Source organism: Chamaea fasciata, unplaced genomic scaffold (genome assembly GCF_029207755.1).
Source record: "Chamaea fasciata isolate MVZ Bird 193981 ecotype frontalis unplaced genomic scaffold, bChaFas1.0.hap1 SCAF_18, whole genome shotgun sequence".
Classification (NCBI taxonomy): domain Eukaryota; kingdom Metazoa; phylum Chordata; class Aves; order Passeriformes; family Sylviidae; genus Chamaea; species Chamaea fasciata.
The window spans coordinates 10,991,751-11,017,569 of record NW_027094103.1 but is presented as its reverse complement, the minus strand read 5'-3'; the positions used below and the strand labels follow the sequence as shown (position 1 = coordinate 11,017,569).

The window sequence follows — 25,819 nt, the reverse complement described above, 5'->3', positions numbered from 1 at the left end:
GGAAGTCCCCTAAAAAAATATCCCCCAAATCTCAACTATGTGGTTTTGAGTGTTAATAGATTTGTCAGGAGCCAAAACTGGGGTATTTTTCTTGAACACATTTCAGCTCTCTCCTACCACATGGTATCTACTATCCTACAGTGTAAAAGAACACGAATTATTCAAAATTATTTAAATCACTGATTCCAATCACAATTTAAATCAGTAAAGAGAAAAACAAATTTAAATTGATTTAAATCCTCATTTTCTTTTGTACTTGTGTTATTTTCTGGGAGAAAAAGTAATTATTAGCATCTGATAACGATGAAGAAATGCCTGATTTGCAGTAGATTATGAACTTTATAATCAGGAGTTTTTATCAACAAAAAGGATTCACAATACACACATATTTGTATATGCAAATCTCCTTGCAGACTACTGGCATTTAAAATTGTTGTTGACACCAAACAGAGTTCAGGCTCTGCTGTGTGGGATCGCTTCAAACACCTTTAAGCTGGTGCCTGGCAAGAATGAAATGTGACAGTTTAAATCTCCTTTTTGCTCCTGTGCCACTTGGAATGACTGATGGAAAACTTATTTGAATCTCAACCAGAAAAATACACCATACAACAACTTACCCAGAATCTCAACCAGAAAATACATCATACAACAATTTACACAGGATTGTTTCGCTGTCTTATCTACCTTTATCGTTTTTATCCTTCCCAAGTTTTTTCTAACACCAAATAGTCTCAATTTTTACTTCAATACTTAAGTGCTTGCTTTTAATTGTCAGTATGTGCTTTCTAATCCATTTGTATTCCCACAGGAAGTTCCCTGAGTAGATCTCCAAGGAACTGGCCTGTCTCAGGGAATCTGGAAGAGTTTTCCCACTGCTGCTACATGGAATGTTGCTTTCCTGGTGGTAGCCCCGGGCAGGCTCCTGAAGCTGATGCTGGTTTGATGTTGTGCCATTTCTACGTGCTCAGATCTGTTTCAGACACCACTCTGGTTAAAACACTAATTGCTGTAACGAGTCCCTCACTGCTCCTGCTCCTCTGGGTGGAGCTGGCCCAGCGATAGCTATGGCAGGAATTCTCAGTAAGCAAGCAAGTAAAAACTGGAAGCACTTATTCAAAGGTTTTCAGGAATGTTCTTTGTCCACCTCACACCTCTCCCCCTGAACTGAAAGTAAACCTGATATAAAACAATGCTCAACACTTCTGAAAAATCACAACGGTTTCAAGTTAATCAAAACACTCCCATTTTACACTTCACTCCCTAATTTTTGCATACAGTCAGATTTATTGTGACCACTGATTCTTAGTCCACTTACTTACTATTTCTTAGGTTTGATCCAATGCATAATGTCACATAAAATTGACTCCATAAATAAAGGAGCTCTATTATTAAAAACTGGTAGATTTTCTTCTCTTCCCAGCACTTTTAAGGTGAAACATCAAAAAGAGGGAGAAAGTTTCCTTGCTGGAAATGGCAAGAGACATATGAAAGTACACGGAGACATCTATGGGGTCCAGATCTGGAGATGGTGGCTAATCCTGCTGACTTTTATTATTTAAAAATACAGGTTCATTCTAAAAATCTACCACCCTTTTCACCACAGCTGTCTACTGTTCTTCTTGTGTGTTCTTTGCTTCAGACTGTGAACAATGACCTGAAATCTTATTTCCAGCCTGAATCTATTTATGGTATGTTTATATTCTCTTCTTCCCATGCCAACATTGTCCATTAGCTTCAATAACTCTTTTCCTGCCCCGATGATTATACTCCCTGAAGTACTCACACAACAATCATCTCCCCCTTCAACTCAGCTGGGCCATGCTGAACCAGGCATCTCCTGCCAGTCCCTGCTCTCCAACATCACATCTTGAGTATGTGTGGTTGGAGAGTCCCACATTCACCCTCACCTCAAAACTATCTGTAATGGAACTAGAATAGAGTAAGGGGAAAAAAAAAAAAAAAGCTCAAATGTATGGTTTTTGTACCAGAAAAGACTGAACTGACTTGAGATTTTCAGCTTGGGAATAGGGGAAAAAATACTGAAACACAGTAATGGGGACATAAAAAATCCTTGACAGCACAGAGATGAACAGACACCTCATTCAAATTTCTCAGAATGCATGATACAGAGGGCATGAAGTGTATTTGTGATATTAAAGGACAGATCTGAAGCAACATAAGGAAGTACTTATCTACACAGAGCTTTATTAAACCGCAGGGGACACTGCCACAGGATGCTGAGGACATCAAAAAGATCAACAGGTTCCACAAATTATTAGGTAAATTCACAGAGAGAAAAAAATTCTACCAGGGGACACTAAGCAGAAAAGATGAAGATAAAATCTTCCATCTTAACAGGGAAGATAAGCAAAGGGAATCTCTGTGTTTCTACTTTGTTCCTACGGCTCCTTTAACAGCGGTGATGGCACCACCAGGAACAGGACAGTGCTACAAGGACTGTGGGCTGGTGGAACACGACTTTCCTCAGCCACAGCAATCAGCCCTTTGCTCTGCCTCTCACAGACTAGCTCACATGAGTTAATCCTTCTTTTTCAGATCCAGGGTTGTATGTGTCGAATTCTGCAAAAAGATTTCTAGTAAAAATAACGGGGTGCAAAGTGAACTGCTGTAGGACAGAACTCACTAACGACAGAAATCAGATGCCAGAAGGCCCCTTTCAATGTGATGCCCACCCCAACCCAAAAAATCCAGCCTGAGGGATGCCTTCTTTTTTTTTTTTTTTTCCAATAATCACTTTTTCTTCCTGGTTCTCATACCCTGATACAGAGCTATAAGCATTATTTGCATTGCCAATTGCAGGGAAACCGGTGTTTACAAAACGCAATAATCCAAGTTTTAGTTTGTGTCCTTTACTAATTAATAGTATTCCATTACATAGGAATATTACTATTTCTTTATTACACTCCTCAGCTATCTTCTGTTAAAATCAACAGGTAAAAATTACATGGAGAAAGAGTATGAACAGGCATCAGGGAAACAGCCACATATTGCAGCACTGTTAACCAGCTACTGAAAATTACAGCTCCATCTCCTGCTCACAGCCAGACCTAAATATATTTGGACACTCACTCTCATTGCAAATGCAGTGGCTTTAGTTCTGTGCCAGGTAAGCGAGATGAGAATCCAGCTCCCAGTCTGCATTTCTAACTCTTCACAGAACAGGAGAGTCCAAACATATTTTAGTTCTTCATAGCTGCTCTTCGTAGACAACTAAAGATCTTTATCACGATAAAAACAGAAGGCACTGCCACAGAGTGTAATTACATGCTGCTGGAGTTGACTGTTTTCTTCCAGAAATAGGAAATGGTTTGAAAAACGTGGTTTCTGCTTGAGCCATATTCTGAGTTCCTTAAATAAAATACTATCCCTTATTGCTGTGCAGATAAATGGGAACTCTGGTACTGTAGGGCTGAGCAACTCATGGGAATGGGTTTTGACACTGGGCTTGGCAGTCACCAGCTTCCTGCACCAGTAACCAGCTGTGAGCTGCCACAGTGGAAAATCAGGTTTAGGCTCTGCTCGCACCCCCCTAAAGTGCATGTCCAAGGGATGGGGTAGGATTTGGGATGATTTCTTGCTCCTCTTTAGTTGCTGAAGAACCCAGCACTAGAAGGCAGCGTGCTCGACGGAGCACTTCCCTTTGGACAGCATGGCACAGCAGGATTTGGTCAAAGGATGGGCTTGATGATCCTGGAGGTTTTTCCAATCGCAATGATCTATGAATCCAACCCCCCAGATAACACTGAGCCCTGCACTGAGTGAGGAGAGGCCACTGCAGCACAGCCCCCGGCACAGGAACAGGACGGGGGCTGCACATCCACAGCTGCATCCGCGCCGGCAGCCAGTGGGAAATGTCCTGCCTGAAGGTACATAAACTGTCAGTCAGCCATCAGGGCAAGCAGGTTTCAAATATCCACTCAGTCCCACATTCCTGATTCCTTCAACAGGCCTGAATTAGGGTTGTTGTACATAGCCTAAGACCCCTGGCACTGGACTGTTTTCTCTTACTGTACAGCTAAAAGAAAAAGGCAGGTTCTTGCTTCTTCTGAAATAGAGTTTCCAAAGGGGGAAAGAAAAGGTGCCTACAGGAGAGTAATTATTGTGCTAAATAATTATCAGTAAATTAAAGAAGTACAAGCAACTCAAAATAGCTCCAATAAAGATGAGTAAATATGATCTGAAGAGGTGTCTATGAATCACACTCCATCTCTCTTATTACAAAATAATAAAGGTTCATACATTTTACTACAGAACTTTCCACTGAAGATGCCAGAGATCCTTATAAACATTAATTTCACCTCCCAGCCTCCCAGATGGGAAGCCCCATCTCCACCCGGAAAAGCTCAGGGAGCAGGAATGTGCCATTCACCTCACGCGACACAAGGTGCTGCAGCAGAGCCGGGAACAGGCGCAGACCCCGGCCTCCCATTTCGTGCACTAACCACAAGGTCATCAAATGTCACCCAGTTATTCCATCTACTGACTAAACCATGGCTGATTATTACTTCTGTTCCTTTTCCCAGAGAATCATCCTCTTTGTCAAGGAGCTGCAGTGTGACCAGAAGCCCCGAATGCCTTTGGCAAAGGTGGACAGAGAGAGGCACCACTGCAGGGCCGAGACGCAAGGATGGGTCTGTCCTGTCCATGTCCATGTCCTGCCCATTACACCTCATCCTCTCTGAAGTGGGAGCTGAGGTGAAGGGACAGATTTCTTCCTTGAACCCCAGCATGTCACAGGCTTCAAGCAGCTGTTCTGCAGCTCTGTGCACGCTGCTCACGTCACACCCACAACACCTGAAAGAAACTGACTCCATTTTAAAGGGAAATATTATTTGCTGCTTTGACAATCATGCGGGTTATCAAAAGACACATCTTTCAAAAGCAAGTCCGTGCAACCAAGCTCGACCTTCCCCAGCCTGGGTTACTTAGACTGACACTCCCTGTCCCTGTTCCAGGGATCTCTGACTTCAGTCATGGGTCTCTCCCTCTGCTCTTTGCTTTTCTCACTCTATCCCTTTTCAGTACTTGCTTCTCTCCTAATCCTGCTCTCTCGCCATTTCTAGTCTCTTCCCCTCCTTTCTTTACAGTAATTTCCATTTTCTTTGAAATGTTTTGGCATTTAATGCTGGCTTTATTCTTCCTTCTCCATCTGCTGCTCTTGTCTTTCTAAATCTCTTCTGGAGCCTTCTCTCGGGAGAAGGCAAGAGAGATGTACTCTGTTCCATAGACTGCTTCGTCTTTCTGGATTTCAGTTCTCTTCTTTTCCTTCATGGCTTGGAATCAGACAATCCTGTCCCTGGAAGCTGATACCAACTAAAATGTCTCCTTGCAGCCCCACAGTAGCGGGTACTGTGCTGTACTGGATCTCCTGCTCGCTCTGAACACAAGGATCTCAGGAAAGCACTGGGAAATATCGGCTATTTCTCCTATAAATGCTACAAGAGCAAGACTGCAGAAAGCAAAATTACGGGTAGATTTTACTCCCCTGCCTTGTGCTCAACATTTGTGGGATCTTCTGGCCATGGAGACTTGCTCCACCAGCTACAATCCATTTTCCAAGGGAGTTTCCCCCTCCCTAAGGGTTTTTCTTCTCTGTAAAATCTTCTATTTCATTATCGGGGCTTACAGGGAACAAAGGAGAAATAACCAAGCTTAACTGCTAAAACTGCTTTTAGACAAATCTCCCCTATATTGTCTTTCCCACAGATTTTCATTTGGGACTCAAAGGCTCAGCTCTAAGATGTCTCTTCCCAGCCTGTTCACTTGGCCTGTGTTCCCAGGAAGGGAAATAGCTGGAACGTGAAAAATGACAAGGACATTTGCCAATTAGAAGCACAACAAATTTCTCTTGGGAAATGTGCAGCCCTATCTGCAAGTGTACCTTTGAACTAAAACATAAGACATAACACAAACTGATCACAGATTAAACAAAGCAAATATGAAGAGAATGGTGGAAGGATTGTCTCTGCTATCAATTTTTGTTTACTTCCAAGCTTCAACCTGAAGTCTGACTTTCTGTAAAAGTTTTCCTTGTATTTGTTATTAACTGGTATGTTTCATATTGTCATACCAGTGGGAATGATGCCTCCAAAAAGTTTTTGCTTTCAGCAAGGCAGAAGGAAAAAAAACCACCTGAAAAAAAACCCCCCTCGGTTGCCAGCAAGATGGATTTTGCAAAAAAGGGTAAGATTTAAGTCACAAAAATTACAAATACTTTACAGTTGCAGTTATGTTGCCAATACACAGAAATAAAACAGAAGAAATGAAGCATTTATCAAAGTTCCAAAATAAAGTGAGCAAGAACATTAACAAATGCCAAAGCTTATAAAAGCCTCAGAGCACTCAGATCCTCCCTTCTCTCACAAGCTCAAAAGGGAGTTGGTTGTTCCTTAGTTTTATCTTACGTTTCCCACACCACCTTTTCTCCGGTCACAAAGATTTTGTTTCATCCAACGCCTAAAATATACCTGACCATGGAAAGAGCAGCAGCCATAAAACCAGAGGAGTGGAGAATCTCACACCTGTTTCTCAAGGTTTTCCACTGTTGTTTCTAAACCAGAGTTTTAAACACAGAGCATATTCTCATGGATTTATTACAAGCTAAAAGGGAAATGTGTGTTTAACAAGACGCAATTCCTCTGAAATGTGCTGAGCTAAAACCCAAAAAGAGACCAAGAAGGAACGTGATGTGCTCATCCTGCCCCACTCTCCTCTGGCAGTTCCATGTTTATGGTCTCCTACTTCCCATCTGCAAACAGCAAATTCTCGTGGCTACACGTGCCATAACAAGGTCACCAGCACAAAAAGTGAGAACCGAGTGAATTATCTTCCCTGATGATTATTTGAAAGGTATCTACAATGATAACAACGACAGATTTTCAGATCAAAGCCTGATTTAAGCTGACCGACCCCTTCAGCGTTTCTAAAGAAATAATGGATTATAAAACTAATTCAGTGAAAAATGAAAGTAAAAATAGAAGCGATGAGACATCTTCTAAATAAGCAAAGCTGCTTTTACAGCGTGCTGAATAACTGGAGTGTGGTAAACATACCACTGTTATAAATAACAACCAGCCTTTTGACATTGTTCTTTCGTTAATTATTTCCAATTCTTTATCAGCCTTAACAAAGCAAACCTCACAGTTCTCCTGCAAAGTGAAAAGAATTACTCCAATGTATAGGAGGAAAAATTAGGACATAAGGACAGAAAACAATGCTTCAAAGTTATCAGTGGCACATTGTGTAGAGCACTCAGGAAGTCTTGTGGTGTAAGAGAAAAACCATCCTCTCGTTCAGACAAGAGTGCTCCCTAAGTGACTGATTTACACATTTACACATCATTTAATTTTACACAAAATGCATCAAAATTTTTAGATTTAACCATAATTAGTAAACGATCAAGACATATCAAAGTTTTATACTGGTAAGTGAGGCCCAAACAAATGCTTTTTAAATGGCAACTCTGATTTCTCCCTGCTAAGGCACTTTCTTGTCTTGCTTCAAGTCTTAATCATGAAACCATTAAAAGTATTCAAAATGCTAGCAGCTGCCAAGAGATAATACACAGCACTTTGTCAGATTATAGATAAACAAACACCAGACCAGGCACAACAATGATTAGTAATGATTAGTTATTGTGTCTCATTACCTTTGTGGTCTTCTTGGGCCAGCTGACCACAGGGACACCCGAAATGGCAAGATTTTGGTCATCATCAGCATGTTCCTTCAGGATGTTCTGTTGCAAATGAAAAGGCCTTTATTAACCAAACATTCCTCCAACTCAAGAGCGCAGAGACCTTCAGAGGGGAATACTCTGCTCTCACGGCAGAGTGACCAGACCTCTGCAAGTTACTTTTGCTTCCAGACTTCCAATTCCCATTGAAACTCTTGCACCTGTCATTAACATCCAAGATGTGAAACTTCTTGTAAAACAGGCAGCAAAATCAGCCATCAATCACCACAAATGTTACAGAATTCTTTAATATTGGTGTGTCCAAGACTGGTGTCTTACCATTATCACCTCTCTCCCTCAAAGTCCAGGTCATTAAATCCCAACTGACCCCACAACTGACCCCTTCTCTCCTAATCAAGGCTACAACAGGCCCCAGAAGCAGTGAGACTCCGCCCCTGTTAATTCAGCCATCACATGGCATCAGGTGTGCAGTCTGGGGCAATCCTCAGATGCCTGGCCATTCAGGTAAGCCAAGGAGAAAAATGTACTCTGGAATCTTTCATCTTTTTGCACGTGGCAGTCCAAGGGCACCATCATTCCCACTGCCCTTCCTTCCCCCATCACGGGCAGGACAGAGATGAATCCAGTTCCTTTTATGTGACCAGCTGAGGCATTCAGCTTCCTGAGTGTTCCCTAGGAAGGGATCCGACTATGGACAGCATTAAGGGAGAAAGATTGGTCTCCCCTCCCTTCCACCCCCACCAAACCCTTTTCTTTGATGCACTGTTCTAGAAATTTCGTGAGTGGGTTGCACAGGCTGACACAGCTTCCACCACTGTGAATCACTCCCATGACCAGTAACTCAACACTGAGGTGGTAAAACACTCAGCGGTGCAGCTGGGAATAGTCCACGCTCGCCTCCCGTGACTCCCTACTTGCTCACTAATTTAGCTACAAAGCTCTTCATTTTGGAGTTCAGGTGGCTGAAAAGGAAGAAATGAAAACAAAAAAAAAAGGAGTCAGAAGGAGGATTCTGCTGTGCTGCTGAAAAGTGAAGGCCAGATCAGCACTAACAGGTTAAAGACCAAAATTAAAAAAAAAGCTCCAATGAACAAATGAGAACTGCAGGTTGGAAATTACCTCAACAGAATATTTAGGAGATGACCCCAGACAATGAAGTTCAGCAGTGCTGTTCCCAAGTACACGAAAAAAGCTTAATTAGCCAACAACAGGCAGCAGGCTCTGACAGTCCCCAGTGCAGCACTCTAGTAATTAGTAATTTCACACACTATACAAAAAGAGCTTAAAATACAGTAATTGTTTTAATAGGGAGTGCACTTGGAATTCATCTGTAATCATCCAACTAAAGCCCGGAGCGCGATGGCGTGTTCCAGTCCCCAGGAGCCCGAGTTTGGATGAGCGTCCCTGGGGCTGACTTTCTCCCTGGAGCTCAGACAACCTGTCACACTCAGCCCAATTCCCCAGCCTGTGCTTCAGTGAGAGCTGTGTTACTACCAGACAGCACCGCCCCAGCACAGGGCTGCTTCTGCGGACACCAGCAAGGCTGCTGGTGATACTGGTTAGGCCGAAAGCGGCACCAGGGACCAAAATAAGCGCTACCAGTACAAGCCCGGTTTCACCAGCCCGGCGCTGTGGCTGCACTCAGGGGTTTGCAAAGGTGAGGAGTAAAACCCAGCCTGCCCCAACCTGGCTGTGATGCAGAGCCTGTATTGTACCTGCTCTTCCAGTGCAACACCCAACAACTTTAGCACAGGGACTAATCACTGGCCAATTAACTCTTGGCCAAGCTGAGGTGAAGTGAGCACCTCTTTTCTCATGTCCTTTTTATTTGGAGAGAGATCACTGCATTAACTGAGCTGTGACCACATTCTGAAAGTTCAATCCTAAAACCGAGAGCTCTTTTGTGTTCTCATTGCAAAGCCAAAATTCCCCAGAACTAGGAGGCAGCTTGAGAGCCATAAACAAAGGACAAATTAATCCCTTTTTACTTTGCTGCTCTTAGGTTTGAAAGCCTGTAAGACAGAAAACCTTAACATTTCCACTAACGACTGTCAGAGACTCGGAGCTCAATGGAAAGCACAGTATATTCCAAGAACTTGGCAAGGTAATGAAGGTTTCTTGTTATCGTGTGCATCACGTGAAAATATTATCCAAGGAGAAATGTAAAAACGATGGCAGCTTATCATCTGAGGCAGCTGAAAACAACGGCTGTCTGCGCACAGAGCCACAGCACAGCCGCGCTCGCGCCGACTGCAGCGTCAAGTGTCAGCTCACAACAGGCTGGGGGAGGCAGGGTTTTGTTCACCTGCTTAAAAACAAGAAAAAAAAAAAAAAGATAAAGAAAAGCCATGGGGCTCCAGTTAGAGGAACAACGTGATGCTCTCCCAGCACAAGGCGGCCCGATTCATTACACTTGAGGGCTGTGGTGACAACAGCAGGTATGAAGGGAAGAAGCTGATTAACTGTGTGAGAATTCAGCTTAGCCATTAATTTCAAAAGCACAGCAAGGAACGACTCCCCTGAAATGCATTCAGTAGAGGGAGGGTTTTTTTCTGTCATCAGAATGAGAAGGGGGTAAGATTTCTTGGCAAGAAAAAGTAAGAACATATTTCAGTAGATATCATCTGTCTTGCACAAGAATCTTCTCCTGCTGCCAAGGAGTTGCAGATATTTGACGACCTCTGTTCTTCAAACCAAGTTTCTTCTGCTCTAATGGACTTCTGAAGAAGGGCAGTGTTTTTGCTTTGAAGTGGGCACGGACTGTGGCATCAGTAAGAGGCAGATCCCACAGTCCTGGTCCCCAACAGCAGCAGAGGAATTACCATCCTGCTGGTTAACACACAGCAATGTTATGTGCAGAAATCAGAGGCTGCACACAGGTGAGGAGCCCCGGCAGTGGGTTTAAGGTGTGTGGGCTGCACTGCCACAAAGGTCTGCTCAGCTTTACCTGTCCTGTGACGTGGAGAGCAAGCTACACCAAGGAGTGTGATGGTGACCTCTTCTTCATGCATAAGCCCACCCCAGCACTGCTGCAGCCAGCAGGGATTTAATTCCCAATCTGGGCTGAGGGAAGAACTGATCTGCTCTCCAAGTGAGGCCTGTTCCACTCCGCAAATAAGCCTCCCTTGTGCTGCTGCACTCCATCGATCACGGTGATAAATGGGCGCTCAATCCGCAGAGGCAGCACTTGGCACTTCGGGATTGCTGTGTCCCCACCAGACAGGCACACTTAGTTTGGAGCTCCGATGATGTGTAGGGAATTTACACAGGCTTAGTTTAGTTTTCAGTCTCCCTTCTCATAAGGAAAATAAATTACTTTACTTCAGAAAGTCTCACCTACTTGACATTAAGTAGCTGTATACAGCTGTGGCTGTGTTTACCACTAAGAGCAGTAATCCAGTCACCCATCCTTTACTGTGCTCAGCTGGGAAAGCATGGATTCTTTGTGAGCTACCCCGATTAGTTCTGTGAAACTTCACATCACTGAATAAAATGGTTTCCTTTCTCCAGTTTAACTATCCATATCCTGTTTTCTGAAAACATTAATTATCTTCCTGAAGCACAAAGACAGACTTGAATGTCATGCAAAAAAAAGTTCCTGAGTGTATTTCATTAAGAAATAAAAGTGCTACAAAAAACACTGATTTATTTGCTTCAGGAAGAAACTTGTTTAAGACTTTCCAAGCAGAGCAAGAGCTTTCAGACTTTGTCAGAGCATGTTCTTGCTATGCATTTGTTAAAAATAACTCTCAAATGGGTGCACTAAAAGGATACTTCTAATAGGAAGCATTATTAATACATCACATGCCTGAAAGTTGGGTTGCCAGTGAAATAAACCTTGTTAATACAGTCACAGCACGGGTAATTTGCACAGCTCCTGCAGGATTTCTGCCTTCATTCAGTCACACAGCTGACTGGTGCTCTGGGTATTCACCAGGGTGAGGTAACGGGGCCAGGCCTCTGCTCACTCCTCTGCTGATGCTATCAGCAAACCCCCCACGTTATTATCTCTACAGGTTGGAAAATTAGAAGCAAAGTAAGAGAGAACATGATTCAGTGGTCAGGGAGATAAATACCATTCTGGAGAATGGACTGTATTTCGTCCTCTGCCATTGAGTCTCTATGTGGCACAGGGCAAATTTTTCAAGTCCAGTTTCCACAGGCAGTCGTGAGTTGCGTGCTCCTGCTCTTCCTCACACCTGGCTTGCGATCTGGATGCTAAAGATCAGAACTTCTGCTCTACAGAAATGTTAAGCCACTGCGGTTTCAATATAACTAAAATCATCTTCTGCACCTATCAGTGTTAAATACACTAACTCTTCTGTGGCACGTACAGCCAGTACCCCAAATTACTTTTATCTTAATCTCTTTGCACCCCAGTTCCCTGTGATAACACCACCACATCCATTACGTGTGGAGCAGAGGGTGAGGATCCCTGGGAAGCCCAAAGGAACATTCATTCACCCTGTTCAGCTGAGGGGCTGAACATCAGTCCCTGATGGACCAGCAAGGATGGAACAGCTGCATCCTCACACCGGGGAACACAGGGATCCTGCGAGGACCATTATGCTGGATGCATGCTCAGAGGACTGAAATCTGTCACTTGGCAACTCCACCCTCAGCACACTCCATGCTTTGAAGGTAAAAGCTCTAAACACACTCACACACTCGGGTCAGGTTTATTTTTTTTTTTAAAGTGAATAAACTGAATAAAATAAACTTCATCCTCTGAGGAGATCAGATGCTTTTGCTCCAGTCCATCTCTCCACAACGGCAGAAAGGAGTGATGGGCTGTTGCATCCAGGGTCCCAGAAGTAGATGGGAATGGGTCACACCTTGTCAGAGGCTGCCTGTGACAACTTTTTTTGCTGATGAGCAAAGAGAAGGTCTGTGCTGGGAATCCTGGACTCCTCTCCTGACCTGGGAGGACATCTATTCAACTGCCCCTAACTGACCCCATTCCTTCAGAGCACCTGGGAAGTGGACTGTGCAACCACAGGGAGTTACGGAGGAAGCCGGCTTTATGGGCTTTAATGAATTTACTCTGCCATACTGACTCCCACTCCCTGAAAACTGAGGGCTCCCTTATATGTGGGTCAATACTATAAAAAAGATGGGTGAGAAAGCTCTTTAGCAATTCTTTAGACACTGTTCCAGAAGACGTTTGAGTTAATATGGTTTTAAAAAAGGCTCACTGACTAATCAGTCACAGACTGGCCAAACATCCAGAGGTGATTCCAGGGGAAACAATCCTGCAGCGTGTCTCGTGTTTAGATGTGGTCATGGGCTCTTTAACCAGCAGGGAACCATCAGTATCCAGATGTTGGGCTACATCCTGATGGTTACAGTGTGTGCTGGCAAGGACAGAAAGTTTAGAAGCAGGCAGTTATCAAAGGAGATGGAACATCAAGCTGTACACAATAAACTGGCAGGTGCTCACTTACTACCAGGTACAGCACAAAAAGGCGATACTGGCCTTTTTTTAAAATGTCCATTTGTAGTTCTCCATGTCTGTAGTCAGTGAATCCACTGCTCTGGAGAGGAATGGGAAAACAGCTACTCCCACACGGAGCTTTAAGCCAGATTCACATATGGTACCTTGCTGTGCTCTGGGGAGATGTCTCACAGCACTCTGGAGTCTGTCATCCAAAGAGGGAGCAGGGCCCGCTCGGAACATCTGCACCAGCAATTGTATTTTGCACCCCTTTCTGGATTTTTAAGTGAAAATTATCCTGTGCTTCAAGCTTGGAGAAGTAACACGATCATTCTTTCTGCTTCACCAAAATTCCAACTTCTGGTCTTCATTTTGATTTCTGATTAAAAGATGACTGATCCCAGAACAAGCTCGTGAATCTACATCCGCAGCTTTGAGCAGGTGCGTCCACTTTCATGTACAAAGTGGCTGATTTTGCAAGAAGGGAATTTCTGAGCTCTTGTGGTTTACCAGAACGAGAGCAGTGTGTCACACTTCCACGCTCCAAGATCAGGGAATGTGGTTCCACTGCACGCTGCACATGTTCAGCCTTCTCTAAGTGGCTTTGAAGATTCCTAACCAGCTGTTACACCACTTGCCCTAAGAAAGTACAGGCTCCCTCCCCATTTTCCACACAAACATGTATTTTTCCCCTCAGATCGTGCCTTACAGAGCTCTGGTGTATAGAAAATATGTAAGTGAAGACCCATACTGATCACAGACTGAAAATCTACAGAGAAGTTGCGTCACTAGTGAGCACTCACTCCTCACACCAACTCCAAAACCAATATAACGTACCAGTGGAGAATAATTATCAACCAATAGAGGGCAATGGAGGAAAGGAAAATGAAAAAGGTGAAAGGAAAAAAAAGCAACTGGAGGTGTTAGACAACCTATCTTCTGAGCTGCAATCAAGTATTTACATTTTGTATGTGTCAGCTAATGAGGTGTACACAGACCAAAAAGGGCTGATTAAGACTGTAAATATAAACAGCCTTTTGAGGTGTAATATTTACATGGGGAACATAACAAGTGCTGAATTATGAGAGGATATAAACTTTTGGTCACAACTGTGACGGTCAGAATGGTCTGTGTCACTTAAATCTGGCTGCAAACAGGAGCCAGAGGCAGCTTTGGTTCAAGGAATCATCTCCCTGTCTGTGGCAGACATGAGCCGGTCACCACACAGAAGCTGCCCCCCCTCTGCAGCAGAACTCTGCCTTCTGCTCTCCTGCTGTGCCCACAGAGCAGAGTTTGTGTGGATCAGCAAGTTATCACACCCACCTTCATGTCCTCCAGGAGAGCCTGCGGGTCTTCAATGCCTTCTGGAACACACTTCTTGTTCTCTGGGAGAGATTCAAGCTTTTCCACCAGGGCTTTTAAACCCTTCAGTTCAAATTCTGTGAGGTGAGTCCATTTGGTTGAAACTTCTGTAGCTGGAGACCCCGTGGGTGTTTTGGGATAGTCCGTCGGGGTCGTTGATTTTACGCTGTCATCTGACTCATTAGACAAAGTTCTTTTTAGGTACCTCATTACTGTGGCTTTCTGTTTCCTCCCTGCAGCCTCTTTCCCTTCTGAGTGTGTGCTGTTGGGTGAGGAGGAGCCATCCACCAAGGATTTGGAGTTCTTATCCAAGCTGTCATCCTTCTCCTCCTGGAGATGGGCATCACAAGATTCTTCATCCATGTCTAACCACGAATCTGATGAGTAGCTGTCTGTGCTGCGTTTTCTTTTTGCATCTGAAAGTTAGAAAAAGAAGGCTGAATTTTTAGGCACTGTAACCTCATAGCTGAAGCACGTCTGGACCACTGGGGCCAGGTGCTGCCTATTTCAAAGGGCACTGGAGAATGGTTTAGTGAGTATGTGACAGGAATGGGATTTATTCAGCTGATATTTAATTTTTTTTTTCTTTGAGGGGGGCGCTTGTTTGTCTGTTTTAATGCTGGTTTTCATTAACATCTACTCAGTTCAAATGACTGGGAAACATTTAGGGAAAAATTATGCTTTCTTCAAAGCTTCAGTCCTCTATGCCTTCAATTAGGAGTAGGCAGAGCTCTTAAGTCACACACAATTAATTTTCCCACAAATCCGAAAAAGACCAGATTCGGCAGCTTTACAGCTTTAAGAGGAGAGTTAGCACAGAAGGAGGAGGGGGAAATGATGGGGGAAAGCACGTTAAAATGCTGTACATCATCATTCTTCCAGGAACCCTGCACAGCACAAAATCAACTCCTCACTACTTTTCCTCTCTGCAAGCAACTAACTGTTGATAAAACAAGAACCCCCAGTTGTTAGTGCATGAATACTCATTGCTCTTCTGAGACAGAGGATTTCAACTGTGCTTATTTTATGACAACAAGACAAAACACACTGAGAAACACAGGGACTGTCACAGCTACATGCTACTGGTTTTCTTAATGCCGTTCCCAATACATTTTAGGTACTTCTCAGAAAAATTTAAAGGCGAGTTTCTGAGTCTAAAGAACTATTAATCTTAATTTCCCCCTAAGAGCCCAAATTGCTACCCAACTCCTTGCAATCAAGCAATGAAAGCAATGTAGGAAACCAGTGGCCATGGTTCCCTCAAGCACACATCTTTTCTCATTTATTAGACACAATTTCCCTTACTAAGTGAACAACATTGAATGCAGGCTAGCAACAGCAGGAATTTCTGTGGAAAACACAGTGAGCACTGGCAACACCCAGTTAAGTCAATGTGAATTTTTATTACTGGCTGAAATGGGTATGAGATCAAGCTGCAAACAAAAACACACTGCGAAGGAAACAGAAGTCACACAGAAAAAGTGAGAGAACAATTAATGAAAAGTTCCTTTCACAGCTTCCATGCTTTGCAGTGCAGTAGCTTTGGATCAGGACAATGTGAACCACGCTTAAGGAAGGATTAAATGGACATTAATGAGAAAGCTCAGCATCCGGTTGTTTAACAGTGAGGTTCAAAACAAGTGCTGGAGCCCAGTTCCAAGCTGGAGAATTCCTCCTGATCAGAGACGCTCCCTGTCTGTGCACAGTCTGTACCATCTTGTCACAAACCCACTGGGCAGAGATGCCGCAGGCAGTGGCAGTGTCTGAGGGCAGCTTGCTCAGCCTGCCTGGCTGCTCAGCTCTGCACTTCCCAATAAAAACCCTGCAAGGCCAGCTCAGCTCTGCGTGTTACTGCCCCAGGGATACGAGTTGGTCACCTCACACTTCTCAGGGCAAGCGTGCTGCTGCTACAGGGTCTGCAAAAAAAATCCAGTCTACTCCTTCAGACAGGCTTGCGTTTTTCCTCAAAACCAAAATGGCCATAAAATGACTCCTGAAAGGCAAGTTTAGGCTGAAATGCCTGTGAAAAGATGGCAGCCACAGAAAATATCAGCAATCAGCAAGGCAGGGTGTAGCCAAATCCAGCTCCATCCACAGGGCAGGGTGACTTCCTCCCTGCAACTCTCCAAAAAAAGCCTCACAGATTATTTTGTGTGCTGAGGTGGTGGCATCAGCACTCCAAAGGAGCTCCTCCTCTCTGCTCTGTGCTAATACACCCCCATGCTTCTCTTAGAAAAATAAACAGGATTAGAAAATATCTTAACCAGAACATTTAAAACCCACTCAGTTACCCAACTTTTATTTCACACTGTTTTTTCCTTTGTCCACAGTAGCAAGCACACGTACCCACCTCAAAGGCTACATAATCAGCTTATGTCATTCTCCCGTTTTACAACTGAGGAAACAGATGCTTGGGAGAAAGCACGATTTGCTCACTGTCACACATCAAATCTCGGGAAAAACCAGGAATCAGAATCCAGGCTCTCGGATCCAGGGCTGGAGCCCCCTCCTCTGAGCCACACAGCCTCAGCGAGCTGTTTTACAACTGACTCAAGCACAAAGCCCAGCCTCGATGGCAGAAAATGCCAGTGATCTGGCATCAAACAGGAGAGGGCGAAAGCAGATACACATCCCTACGCTGCCAGGACGGTGTCATTAACAGAAAGTGGTATAAATCCGCACAAAGAAAAACGTGTTTCTGTCCTCCTGTGCCGTAGCTCTGCCGAACAGGAACTAATGGCTGTAAGTGGGGCAAAGCACAAGCGTAAACAAGGCCTAAAGAAAACGAGGGAGACCACGTTATGGAGGTGTGAATAATTTACTCCAAGTCACGCTGCGGCTCGAGGAGGAAAAGCTGCCGAGAGAGATCTCCACTTTTTGTCTCTTGCTCTAATCTGTGGAAACAAAAGGCAGGAGAGGAGCGGAGCACCAGAGCACAGTGGGGGCCGGTTCCCAGGAGGAGGCACGCTGCCCCCTGTGCCCCTGCCTGCCTGGCAGTCACTCCGTGCCTTGCCTGACTTTCCCCCGTGGGCACGGGGCTCGCTGCTAACCTGGAGTGTACCAGGCAATTCTGGAGCACCAGGGGATTACAGTGCTGGTGCACCACCGGATTAAGAGCAGGCTGCTCTCAAAACACAACAACTGTCTGCTACTGCTGCTAATCTTAAAAAAAAAAAAAAAAAAAAAAAAATTGCACCGAGGGAATCAATAACGGAAGGATAACTTCAAGGTGAGAGAGATTCAATTTTGTGTTTTCAAGTGTTTTGTTGTAATGCAACATGCCATGATTTTTATTTATTCATTTCAGTGAAAACACTGTCTGACAGAGTGACTGTGCTGTGAGCTGAGGCCCTACATAAGCATAATCTGCATTTACTTTGTTGAGAAGTGCATTTTAAGCACTGTATTACCAGGGCTCCGCTGACTTGGAGGTTTCTGGTTTATAAAGTCTCTGTGGGAAACAGCACCTGCCTCAGCTCAACTGTTTATTCTGAGTCAATGCACCAGTGAGTCCCAGGTCTGGACCCCAGTGTCAGAGGGGTTGGCCAGTCCGGGCTCCCACACAACTTAGTGCAAAAAGACCTTCACCCCCCTCATCTCAAAGCAAATAAAACCAGCTCATACCCACCAGCCTGTGATCTAGCTCAGTGAAGAGGTGGAGCAGCACAGACTTGACCACTGGACAGAGCATTAGAAATCTTTCCTACGGCAGTTCACTTCCCTGTGGTTCTGGGCACACCACTTAACTTTCCTCGCAGTTATCCACTTGTACAAGAATAATTATACACAGTTTCTTTCCTTGCCGAAAAGCAACTTGCCATATTACAGACCTTAAAAGAAAGGGCTGGGGGTCAGGTGTAATTATAAAACCTTTCTGAACTCTTTAGAACAGTCCAGTGTGTAACGTCTACCTTGCCATTCCCAGCTCCAAACCCTGCCCGCGTGACTTGGGAGCAGCAGTTGGTATCAGTCTGCTAAAGGCAGCAATGACATTTTCATTAGCAGAAAAACCCTGAGCATTCTGGAAATGTATCACTGCATGGAGCACCCCACACAGGAACCACTCAATGTACTCAGGTACCTGTCTATCATAAGCAAATCTATTCTATCCCCTGAGAAGAGGGGGAGAAAACAGAGACATGGCGCCTTCACTGTGCCAGAGGGCATATTTTCCACATCCATCAGGCTTAACATATAGTTAGAGCCATCCTGTTAAAATTTTAGCAATGGGAATCTTCAAAGCTGCAGGCTACAGAGAAAGCACGTCTCTGATAGCCCAGGATCTTCTCCCAATTACTCTTTGTCAGCTCACTCTTAACATCCATATCTCACTGAAGGTCAACTGTGGTTGAAAACATCCAGTACAGACTCATTCATGATAAGAGTAAAAATAATGAAGACATATCCACCCTGAAAAACAGCCCACGTTCAGATCTAGTAGGAAACCCAAACAGGCTCCCTTCCGATTTCAGCTGGCAGGACAAATGTCCCAGTTGAGAGAGACAAGCAGAAGAAAAGAGAAAAAAGACTGTGTGCTTTTACAGCAGCCTGTGATTGCTGTCATGTCGTCATTCCCCTGAGTGTTTGCCCTCCTGGGAGAGATCTGAGAAAGAACAGCCTCACACACTGCCTGGGAGGACACGGCCTGGAAATTCATTCTGGGCCTGAGGAGTGGGGGAGGAAGCCACGGCCATCATCTTCCACCTCACTGTGAGCTGCACTCACGTTTTTGTTCAGGGAGTGGGAAGACTCCAGGTTTCAGCCGTGCCTCCACAGAGGTGGGGTTTTTTTCCTGTCTGAAGTTTTGTGAGTGGAGACATTTAGAAAACAGAAATACAAAGAACAATTTAAATTGCTACAGCAGCATACAAGTATCAGGACAGAGGTATCACAACACAATCACACAAATCCACTTCCACGAACAGTCTATGTCTTGAAAGTCACTCTGAGTTTAACAGCCTTCTTGTCAAAGCAAATAAATACTACATTATAAAAACACAGTACGGAAAGAATGAAGATATCGTTAAAATCCAGCTGCTGATGAACTCAGTTTTCTGTGTTCTCCAGTGGTGTTCTTTATCAACAGAGTAGTTGTTTTCTTTTTGTTTTTTTTTCTTTATGCAGGAGAACAGAATCTCCACGAATTTTATGAAACCTACTCCCTGGTGAACCCCAGAGATGTGGGCAGTGTCCTGCATTCTCTCTGATCAATGTCCTCCTCTACTGATAATCACCTTCTTAACTTCAGAGACCCACTACAACCACTGCACCAGAAAGGAGAGAAAGGAGCACCACTCGAGGGTGAAAAATAGACAGTTCTGGCACTCGAAAGGAAAAGCAGAAAGTAGACATTGAGAACAAACTATGTCAAGGAAATTATTTTTTAAAAGCAGGGGAAACATTTAGATTATTCAAGAGAAATTTCTGACAATGAATACAAGGATGTGAAGAATTTTTTCTTAAACCAAGAAGGACAGAAGACAATTAAATCTACTGAGGGGTTTGAGGAGAAGTTAAGTACTTTGCTTCATTACTCTTTAAGGAGAATAATGGGAAGTTCTTTGTCAAGGGATACTCCCTCATGGGAAATCAAGAAATTGCTTGCAGACAGAGAAGTCCCTAAGGAAGAGACAATTTAAGGGCCTTTGCAGCTCTGAAGAAAAGCTTAAAAACAAAGAGGTTGGGTTTGGAACACTGTGTCTTTAGGATATCCCATCCCTCAGCAAGTGAACACTGGTGATTTAGCTGGAAAAGGTCCCATCTCAATATCCTGAACCATCCACTCTCCACATCTGATTTGTTCTGAAATTACACGTCGCTGATCTGGCACCTCCACCCTGCCTGCAGGACCAGCCTCTTTCCATGCCAGTGGTTTAGACAACAGGAGACTGTTCCTTATTTTCCAAAGAATGCAGTTATCAGTTTCTGAAGAGCTGATCCAAAGGGCTAATTCATCCTTTCCTCCTCTAGGATGATCTTATGAGAAAAATTCCTCTGGACACAGAATTTCTGCTTAAATAACCTTTCTGACCAGGCTCTCAGAGCTAAAATGTTAAGAACCCAAATTCCCAGTGACCCCAGGAATTTCCCCTGGCCTCTCTACACAGACTCTTGGCTTCCTTACATTATTCTTGGTCAGTAAAGAACTCAAAATTCACTGGAGAGTGACACCTGCTTGTAACCTCCTCAATCCCTTCTACTAAGAATTGTGCTTGTAGGTGAACATTTCCCTCCTCTGTCCAGAGCTTGGGGCAGTGAACCAGCCATGCCAGGCTCACTCCAAGTGGCCTCAGGGAGCAGAAGGCACAGAAATACTTTGGTCCTCCTCCACAGTTAACACATATCAGCTAAGATTTAGCTGCTGCTTGTGCTATTTTCAGCTATTTTGTGCTTAAAAGCGGAGGGAACATGGCCCACCACCTTGTTCCACCAAAAGGAGGAAAAAGAGGGCAGTTCAGCACAGCAACAATTGAACGGTCACACATTGATGCAAAGCTCACACCAGCGCCAAGGTAATGCCTCAGGCACATCTGTGTGTCTCTCCTCTGGTCCATTTTCAGCTCTTGTTGTAAAGGTTTCTTTGACCTCCCTGTACCTGGGTTACAGATCATGGAGATCTGTGTAGGTGTTTTCTTGGGTTTGTTTTTCTGCAGAACTAGAACTCAGTCACCAGAGAATTACAGAAGAATTTAAGGAAAAGAGAAGAGAAAGAAGAAAGGTTTAGTGACAACAGTGTGTTCTGTGGAGGAGCTTGTCTAGAAAAGGACAAAATATCCACCCCACCAGAGCACATCTGCAATACCCACATTTCTGGCCACTGAGATACTGTGCTGAACATGGCAGTAAATCCTCAACTGTTTGGCAGATCATCCCAACACAAACATTACTGAAAGCACGGAACAAACACATCCAAAAATTATTTTTCTGGGATCCACTTGCTAAGGGAACGTTCAATAAATATAATTTGAAGTAGGCTGGTACTTCATGGAAACACTTAAAGAGTCCAAAATCTTCCCCACCCCAAAACAAACAAACAGTTCATCAGAATTTCTCCAGTTCTCCAGTTCAATTTATAATCTGCTTTGCAGAAGCCAAAGCAGCAGCTAGCTAGCCTGAGGTGGCAGCATCAGTTCTGAATCTGCACTCAAAGGATTCACTCACCAATTAACATTGATTCTTTCTGGTACTCTTTGCTGAGGTGGCAGCGCTGGGTCACACAGGACACGTATCTCTCCAGAACATACCAGCACATTTCATAGTAGAAAGGATACCGGAATTTGGCGTGCACCTGGAAGCAAGATCAACACTGTCAGTCCATGGGGAAGGGAGAGAAGTTTGCAGCACAAGGGCCAGTCATCATTCCCATCGTGTTATCAAGAGCACAAACAGTGTGAGGAGGGGGGAGGGGAGAGGGTGGGAGCAGGGAGCTGAATGCCTCCAGCATACGGAATGAGGAGCCAGCCTGCCTGCCACGACAGCATCATTTCTTGGTTCACTAATTTGTATCCTCTTGGGGTGGTGGGAGAGGAGAGGGTTTGTGTTCTTGTGAAATCGTGAAACTGATGGATGGCCCCTACAGAATTATTTACCTGCTGTATAAACATAGGGTGGTCACATACAGATGTTAGTCACTAAAACTTAAAATAAAGGCATGGGTTTTCATCTCCTAAACACTATCACAGGATTTTTATCAAAATGGCAACATTACCTAAAATGAGTCAAGCAGGAAATTCACGTTTTTCATTTGTGGTTGTCTCAACAATTTGATTAAAGAAATGAAGACACAAATTCTAGGCAACTACAGACTAAAGTAAAAATCCCTTATGTGGTTTACCTTTTAGTAGCAAGTTAGCTTTTGCCACAAACAGAGTAAGAATAGAAGAGCAGGATTTTGACAAAAGATCCTGTCAAGCTGTGTACTTTTTCTTACATCTCAGACCTGTTGTGCTCACACAAAAAGCTGAATTCTCCAACACTAGTTATTTGTGAGGCTGTTTCAGATACAAAAGAAAACAAAGAGGGTTTCCTTCCTTTCCAACAGAGTTTTCTATCTGCAGAAGGTCACTGTACCACAGAAGGACCTGGGAAGCTTCTAAAATGCAGGAAGATATGTGTATTTGTTGTGATTTGTTAAAAATGGATGCCATGCGTCTTGCATGCACTTGTACTTACACTGTACACCTCTTTCTCCTGGTGGCACAGAAATCTGCATTTTACAGGCTCACGTGCATACACTGCACGGGGATTACAGGAGCTGCTTTAAAACATTCTCTGCATATTCCCTAAGCCCAGAGGTGGACACCCACCTTTAGTGAAAAGCTGGACTGCACCAGAAAGGAGCATTCTCTCAGAAAAAACCCCAAACCAGCACCCTCCACAGATCAGCCAAAAGCCCAAAGCCTAAACAGAACCACGAACCCAGCAGCTGCACACTCAGACTCAGCTCTGCAAAGCAGGAACTGTCCAAACACCTGCACGGTGATCAAAGAATCCACTTGAGCAGATCAGTGACTTACTGGAATGCCCAGATTTGAAAACTGTCCCCAAGGTGGACAGCCGAAGAACTTGCCTCTGTTCCCAGGGCACAGGAAACGCAAACACTCTTAGCAGTAAAACAAAATGTAACAAAGGGAAAATATACCCTATTGTCACACTAGATGTATCACAGTGTAGGATTAGATACTGCACGGCAATTCCCAGAAGTTAAAATCCCTTAAATTCAACACAAATACGGCTTGAAAATCTGAACTGCTTGTTGCTCCAGGTCATGCATCCAGAACTGCTGCACCTTTCCAAATGTTTCCCTGTGTGGTTTGTTACAAAGCACACATACCAAAAAGAGAAGGGGAAAAAAAAGAAAAGGGAAAAAAACCAAAAACCAACCAGCCAAACAACAACCCCCTAAATGTGAGAACATTTAACCCCAGGGCCTTTTTGCATTGAAGAGAATTTCTCCTTTAGTTTAGTTATTTGTCATAGAGAAGAGATCAAGTCGCTTATGACTATTAGGGAACACAGGGGAAATTATCCATGCTAAAATATATGCTAATAAAGGAACTCAAATTTTTCCAAGAGAGCACTGCAGGAAACAAAATTTGCAAAGAATTGACTTACAAACAGGAAGCCGCCTTCCACCCCTCAGCCTTCAAAAGGTTTTCAGCCACATGCCTGGGAATATTAAAGACATCATTGCTCAACATTTGTTGACAGATTCTGAGCTTCACCAAATTTAGTTGTTACCAATGTTAATTCAATGTGAAAGACAAGGCAGTAATGCATGCAGTGCTCCCATTATGTATATCAATCTTTAATATTCAATTTGAGTTCCTAATTGCCTCGCTATCAATGTTCCAACCCACAGCAAATCCCTCCATGCCTCTGTAATCCACTGTTTGCCCAAGAAGGCTTTGCTTTTACAAACCTTCAGAAGGAAGAGCTCTCTCTACCATCTGTAGACAGAGATACTGTGCAGAGATCTACAGGGCCTTCTGCCAGTAAAGAGACTCCGACAGTGCTTTAAAAACTTTTAAAGTTTGCCTTATGGAAAAGTGTAGAGGAATATGCTCTTTATGATATCCCTGAACATTTATTAATTATAACGGATGTGAACTGCATTATGTGCATGTCCATACTCTTTCCATTGTACACTCACAGGCAAATGAACTCTTATGGGCAGGGGAGGAGGAATAAGAGAAAGAAGGAAAAAAATTAAAAATGTTCTGTGATGAGTTCGAAGTGTAATATCTGATACAGACACTGCCAGAGGACTAAATTCCCCACCAGCAGGGAAATACACTGGATCATCTAATGGGCATTTCCAGCTCTAACTTCTGTGATTAATAATTTACAATCCACTGAAAAAAAATTAATTATTCCTGCAAAGCAAGAAAAAATCCTCTCTGGAATATGATCCATTTCTTCAGTTCAAAGTGAAATTATTTTAGAGACTTATATACCCCTCCAAAAACAAAACAAAAACCCTAAGCAAGTAAGGCACACGTTTTCCTGAAAAAAGTAATAATCTATTCCACAATGCCCATTAAAATCAGCAACCTCCACTCGTGTTTAATCAATCCAATCACAATATTGAAAAGCAGTTTATGATTATTTACAAAAAAATTAATCGAGCCACTGAATATGTTATCTTACAATCCAGAAAACCAAGTGAATAGCAAACACCATCATCTGTGAGTGACCACCTTACGTATATTCAGAGTGCCCTTGTTCCCACCACGTTCCAATATTTTCAGGCAGTTAAATTTAGATGAACTGGGGGGTAAGTTTGACACATTCTTCCTCTTCAATACTAGAGAGCTGTATCACCCCTATGCCAAATGACGAATCCCTGCAAGGCATCCTGCTCTGCAGTTCCTCAAGCTGGGCTTGCAGAGAGCTCAACAGCTTGGCCTGTTTGACTGGCTGTTAATTGGCCTCCAGGAAAGCCAGGCTGCAAAATGAGAGTCTCTGCGAACTGTAAGGCTGGAGAATATTTGTTTACCTCAATTGCACATTAGGAGCTGTTTCCAACAATAGGCATGTTTTTTATTACTCCTTAAAACTATTTTTAAATGGCTACAACCCTCTTAAAAAGTCTCCCAGGGGTATGAGGAATTAAGCTAGAATAAGCATGACAAGTATATAAACTAGGCAATTTTATCAGGCTGTAAATCAGCATTACCATTTCAACCCTGTATTTATTCTTGTCTGAGCTAAGACAATAACAACTACACCTAGCATAAAAATGACTTTGAATATCAGCAATCAAAGATGATTAAACATTACATAGCAGGTTTAAACACAGCGAAACCTCCATAAAATTGCTCTGTGCAAAATGAAGAGGGGAAGCACACCTGTATTACACTTTGATTTGAGTGTGGCAAATTACTTTGTCAATCACATCATGTAATTTACTTCTGTGCCATACACAATGGAAAGATCAATACTGATGAGAAACTCATTTGCAGTATGCTCACACGGCCAAATTTGGGTGAACTACACTGTACTGAGTCTGCCAGACCAGCCAGTGTATGAATGGAATTATTTCAACAAAGAAATGACAAAATTTGATTGACAAAGCAAATAATGTAGTACACACCAGAATCCCGTTTGGAAACAATTTCCCCTTCAAGATTCCTGCTTTCATTGGTCTTTTTTAAAGCACTCCAGTATTTTTGCAAGGAAAATTATAAAGAACTACACAGACTTCAAAGAAAATTTAAACAAAAAATGACAAGAACGAAGGTCTGATTTGGGATTTCCCAGTGTTGCAGTGTCCCTTTCCCAATCAACGGTGACAGGACGTTTTTCAA

At 43.5% G+C, this 25,819-nt stretch overlaps 1 protein-coding gene across 6 annotated transcripts in view; it reads right to left on the bottom strand.

Moving 5' to 3' along the window:
- The window catches only part of KDM2B (lysine demethylase 2B), a 106,120-nt gene that overhangs the window by 30,849 nt on the left and 49,452 nt on the right, over nucleotides 1-25,819 (bottom strand). For all 6 annotated transcript variants that reach the window (XM_066199835.1, XM_066199836.1, XM_066199838.1 and 3 more), the window contains 3 exons: nucleotides 21,672-21,798; nucleotides 14,472-14,926; nucleotides 7,670-7,756 (listed from right to left, as the gene is read on the bottom strand). In XM_066199835.1, coding sequence (XP_066055932.1) covers nucleotides 7,670-7,756; nucleotides 14,472-14,926; nucleotides 21,672-21,798 — 669 coding nt within the window. The remainder of the gene's footprint in view (nucleotides 1-7,669; nucleotides 7,757-14,471; nucleotides 14,927-21,671; nucleotides 21,799-25,819) is intronic.